Below are 6,000 nucleotides of genomic sequence, written 5' to 3' on the forward strand. Positions count from 1 at the left end.
ACTGATAACACTGATCAATACTATGCTAAGCGATAGCATTGTTCAGTATATGCAATCTAATGATTGCATGTATTAGTCCCCTATGAGGACAAAAATATATTGTCAAAAATGTTTAAAGAATTAAATAAATGTGATTTAACCCATTCCATAATAAAAGTTTGAATCACCCCCTTTTCCCATTAAAAAAACAAACAAAAAACATGAATATGTAAACAAAAATAAACATAAACATATGTGGTATCGCCATGTGCGTAAATGTCCTATAAAAATATAACGCTGTACAGAATTGCATATTTTTGGCCATTTTGTATACTCTAAAAAGTTTATAAAAAGCGATCAAAAAGTCCTATCAAAATGGTACTGATAAAAACTACAGATAACGGCACAAAAAATGAGCCCTCATACAGCCCGTATGCAGAAAAATAAAAATATTATAAGGGTAAGAAAAGGACAATTTAAAACATGCTAATTTTCATGCACAAAGTTAACTGTGAAATTATTGTAAAATCGGTGGCACAAAATACAAGCCCTTATAAAGGTCTGTAGGTGGAAAAATGAAAGAGTCGGGGCCCAACCCAGCATACGGGGTCCGAAACTCGACGATCCTGCGGATAGGGGATACGTTTTTTTTTTCTGCTGGGCATCTTCTTTAACTCCTTAACGACCAAGGACGTAAATTTGCGTCCTGGTGCTGCGGTACTTAGCGCACCAGGACGTATATTTACATCCTGTACATGACCGCGAGCATCGGAGCGATGATCGGATCATGCACGGCTGGTCCCGGCTGCTGATCGCAGCCAGGGACCCTCATCCGCCTTCCACGGGTCTTCTGCTCTGGTCTGAGATCGAGCAGACCAGAGCAGAAGATGACCGATAACACTGATCAGTGCTATGCCCTATGCATAGCACTGAACAGTATTAGGCTGGGTTCACACTACGTTTTGTCCCATACGGGAGCGCATACGGCAGGGGGGAGCTAAAAGCTCGCGCTCCCGTATGTGACCGTATGCGCTCCCGTATCTCATTCATTTCAATGAGCCGACCGGAGTGAAACGTTCGGTCCGGTCGGCTCATTTTTGCGCCGTATGCGCTTTTACAACCGGACCTAAAACCGTGGTTGACCACGGTTTTAGGTCCGGTTGTAAAAGCGCATACGGCGCAAAAATGAGCCGACCGGACCGAACGTTTCACTCCGGTCGGCTCATTGAAATGAATGACATACGGGAGCGCATACGGTCACATACGGGAGCGCGAGCTTTTAGCTCCCCCCTGCCGTATGCGCTCCCGTATGGGACAAAACGTAGTGTGAACCCAGCCTTAGCAGTCGAATGACTGCTATAAATAGTCCCCTTTGGGGACTATTAAAGTGTAAAAATGAAAGTAAAAAAAAGGTGAAAAATCAATTCCCCCAATAAAAATGGAAATTGGCCTTTTTCCCCGCCCCCATTTCATCCCCATAAAGTATAAAAAAAAAAAAGAATACACATATTTGGTATCGTTGCATGCGTAAATGTCTGAACTATTAAAATATAATGTTATTGATCCCATACGGTGAACGTCGTGAACGTAAATCATTTTTTTTTTAAAGCGCAAAATTACTTTTCCCACATTTTATTCAAAAAAATAATTAAAAAAATGAATAAAAGTTTTATATAAAAAAATGTGGTTTCAATAAAAAGTACAGATCATGGTGCAAAAAATGAGCCCTCATACTGCCGCTTATACGGAAAAATGAAAAAGTTATAGGTCTTCAAAATGGATTTTAAACATACTAATTTGGTTAAAAAGTTTGCGATTTTTTTTTAAGCGCAACAGTAATAGAAAAGTATGTTCTCTATCATTGGTATCATTTTAATCGTATTGACCCACAGAATAAAGAACACGTCATTTGTACTGTAAATTGTACGGCGTGAAAACGAAACCTTTCAAAATTAGCAAAATTGCGGTTTTCTTTTTAATTTCCCCACACAAATAATATTTTTTTGGTTGCACCATACATTTTATGGTAAAATGAGTGATGTCATGAGTGTGGTCATGCAAAAAACAAGCCCTCATACTAGTCAGTGGATGAAAATATAAAAGTTATAATTTTTAGACGACAGGGAGGAAAATGCAAAAATAAAATTGGCCTGGTCCTTAAAGGGGTACTCCGCACCCCTAGACAACTTATCCCCTATCAAAAGGATAGGGGATAAGATGTCAGATCGCCAGGGTCCCGCTGCTGGGGATACCCGGGATCTCGGCTGCTGCACCCACCTGTACGGCTTCCACCTCACACCGGCAACGCTGGAGGCTTCGGATCCCGACCACAATGGCGGACGAGCGTGATGTCACGACTCCGCCATGTGTGACGTCACGCCCTGCCCCCTCAATGCAAGAATATGGGAGGTCCGTCACGCCCCCTCCCATAGAGTTTCATTGAGGGGGCGGGTCATGACGTCACAAGGGGCGGAGTCGTGACGTCACACTCGTCCGCCATTGTGGTCGGGATCCGAAGCCTCAAGCGTTGCCAGTGTGAGGTGGAAGCTGTACAGGTAGGTGCAGCAGCCGTGATCCAGGGGTCCCCAGCAGCGGGACCCCGGCGATCTGACATCTTTTCCCCTATCCTTTGGATAGGGTATAAGATGTCTAGGGGTGCGGAGTACCCCTTTAAGGTCAAAATGGGCTTGTCCTTAAAGAGTAGCTATCACTAAATTTAAATTTCCCTATTCCCCCTCCCCATCTGTCCCTGACACTAACTACATCTATCCCTGTCTTTATATTTCTGCAAATCCCCATAAAAAATACCTTATGTTTAACCCCTGCAATGAATGAGGAGAGGGAGATGCAGGGGGCGGGGATATTTAAATTTCTCGCGCGCACGAGCGCTGTACTTGCTCTCTGCCTGTATAGGAAACAGAAGAAAAAGGAAGGGAAAAGAGCAGCTCACCAAATTCAAGTTCATATCTGGACACCGTCGCATATATATGCCGATAGCACGGATGAAGGAGCCGCCTCTCCTCGTGGTAATGGAGAAAACAAAGGGTAGGATCCAGCTCCCAGGGAAAAAAAACATTAAAACTTAACATCTAATAGTTGCATATAAAAGAATGGATTTCCATCAAAGTGGCAAGTGACATGTCACTCCTTAAAAACTAGTGAAACGCCACTCGTTTCACTCATTTTTAAGGAGTGACATGTCACTGGCCACTTCGGTGGCGATCCATTCTTTTATATGCAACTATTAGACGTTAAGTTTTAATGCTTTTTTTCCCCTGGGAGCTGGATCCTACCCTTTGTTTTCTGTATAGGAAACAGGCAGAGAGCGAGCGCGGCGCACAAAATTTCTATATCCCCGCCCGCCTGCATCTCCCTCTCCTCATTCATGTGAACGCGCGTTCCGGACCACGCTGTGCCACGCTGCCCGGCCAGCGTTGGTCCGAACGTGCTGAATGTCGGGGGGTGGGGGGGGGGGGGTAAGTAATCCGGAGCCATGTAGGGTGACACCTAGTGAGCAGGTTTACAAACGTAAAATAAAACACATATAACACAATTTTTTTTAAAATAAAATACATTAGAAACATTTTTTTTTTTACATAATCTAATAAAAAAAATTTTTTTTAATGAGAGTACCTATTTAAAGCTGTAAATGCAGCTGTATCAGGAAACCACTATATAAACAATTTCTGCTATTACATATAACAGTATTGAGGTCCCAGTGTACCCCAAGTCCAATAACTGATAAGACATTGCTGGGATCTGCCGCATGGCGTCATACACTTCCAAAGGTCGCATCATAGAGGAAACACAAGCGCTTGTTATATAAACAGCGCCACCTAATGCCACAGCCCTGTAACAATACCAGTCTTTTGACACTGACAGCGGAAGTAATGTCTTCAGTCACACACACTGACAGCTTAGAATTACCGAAACTCTGAGTGTGGATCCGGCCTCCGGTTCTCCCTGTAGCCTCTAGGATCTTCACATTTTTTAAGCCACTTTTGTGCAGCTTCTCGGCTGCTGCAATACCAGAGATCCCGGCCCCTACGATCACTACGACTGGTCCCCGAGAGCCCATGAGTGCCTGATCCTCTGAGCCCAGAGACTGGGTGTCCGGGAGGGCAGTGAGAGGCAGGAGCAGGAGGAGGAGGAGTCTGCTTCCAAGCCAGGGCTGCATTTTCATTGTGCGGCTTCTTCCTCCCAGAAAGTGGCGAGCAAAGTCCGAGGCTGAGACGTTCTCCTCTCAGTCTTGCCTGGGTTCTGGAGGGAGTGAAAGCTCCTCAGCTGCACAGCACAGAACGACGGCCAATTTCTTAAGTGTTTCCAGATGCTGATCCGTGATGGTTGTTCTGCTGCAGAAACTATAAGGAGATCTCTGAACACCCCGGTTACAAGTATTAGGCCATTAGGTCACAAGTATTAGGTCACAAGTATTAGGCCATTAGGTCACAAGTATTAGGCCATTAGGTCGCAAGTATTAGGCCATTAGGTCGCAAGTATTAGGCCATTAGGTCGCAAGTATTAGGCCATTAGGTCGCAAGTATTAGGCCATTAGGTCGCAAGTATTAGGCCATTAGGTCGCAAGTATTAGGCCATTAGGTCGCAAGTATTAGGCCATTAGGTCGCAAGTATTAGGCCATTAGGTCGCAAGTATTAGGCCATTAGGTCGCAAGTATTAGGCCATTAGGTCGCAAGTATTAGGCCATTAGGTCGCAAGTATTAGGCCATTAGATCACAAGTATTAGGCCATTAGGTCACAAGTATTAGGCCATTAGGTCACAAGTATTAGGCCATTAGGTCACAAGTATTAGGCCATTAGGTCGCAAGTATTAGGCCATTAGGTCACAAGTATTAGGTTACAAGTATTAGGCCATTAGGTCACAAGTATTAGGCCATTAGATCACAAGTATTAGGCCATTAGGTCACAGGTATTAGGTCACAGGTATTAGGCCATTAGGTCACAAGTATTAGGCCATTAGGTCACAAGTATTAGGCCATTAGGTCGCAAGTATTAGGCCATTAGGTCACAAGTATTAGGTTACAAGTATTAGGCCATTAGGTCACAAGTATTAGGCCATTAGATCACAAGTATTAGGCCATTAGGTCACAGGTATTAGGTCACAGGTATTAGGCCATTAGGTCACAAGTATTAGGCCATGTTCACATGGCAGAATTTCCATGCCAGATGTGACATTGGAGTCTAGCATGGAGATTCTGCTGCAGCAGAGTCCTGTTGAATTCAATGGGATTCTACTGCACAGTGCACATGGTGGAATTTCCATGCCAGATGTTTCTGACACACAAATTCCATTTTCCATGTCCGCAGAAAGAATGAACACCTTCATTATTTCTGCAGACACCGCACCAAATGCATAGTCTTCTATAAGAAGGCGCATTCCTGAGTGGTTGTTGCGCCATGTGCCCTGCCATTTGTGGAATGTCCACACAGAAATTCTCCGTGCGGACATTCCGTCATGTGAACATAGCCTTAGGGTATGTTCACACGAAGGTATTCCCCGCGGAATTCCGCAGTGTGAACTTAACATTAGTGTGAATGGGTCTGCGCGGAATTTCAGCGGCGGACAATTCCGCCGCTGAAATTGTTCCGTGCAAAGAAAGAACAATCTTCTTTGTGCCGAAGTCCGGGAGCACTGCATAGTCGTCAATGGTGACGGCGCAGTGCCGCGCGGTCCTTCCGCCACCGCCTGCCAGTCTGAATCTCCGCTCACTGAATTCAGCGAGCAGATAGTCCGTTCACACTCTGTAGTGTGAACATACCCTAAGGCTACAGTGGGAACACAGTTGTCGGCACTACACAGAGTCCAACACATTCATGAGGGGGCTTGCAGGGGTTAACCATCTGTGGTGTCCCGGAACCGTATCCTATACGTTACCTGTATAGAGGTCCCCAAAGCCAGAGTCCCTAGGACGTCGGGGTCCCTTTTGTCTAGTCTTCCCCTTGTCACCTCTCACTTAGTCAGTAGATATATAGTAATTCTATTTGATATTTATATCGCTATA

General features: G+C 44.7%; 1 protein-coding gene across 1 annotated transcript in view; it reads right to left on the reverse strand.

The window, feature by feature from the left end:
- The window catches only part of PAOX (polyamine oxidase), a 66,721-nt gene extending 62,403 nt beyond the window's left edge, over positions 1–4,318 (reverse strand). The window contains exon 1 of the mRNA XM_056531229.1: positions 3,907–4,318. Coding sequence (XP_056387204.1) covers positions 3,907–4,162 — 256 coding nt within the window. The 5' untranslated portion in view covers positions 4,163–4,318. The remainder of the gene's footprint in view (positions 1–3,906) is intronic.
- Between the last annotated feature and the right edge of the window lie 1,682 nt (positions 4,319–6,000).

Source organism: Hyla sarda, chromosome 7, assembly GCF_029499605.1.
Source record: "Hyla sarda isolate aHylSar1 chromosome 7, aHylSar1.hap1, whole genome shotgun sequence".
Classification (NCBI taxonomy): Eukaryota; Metazoa; Chordata; class Amphibia; order Anura; family Hylidae; genus Hyla; species Hyla sarda.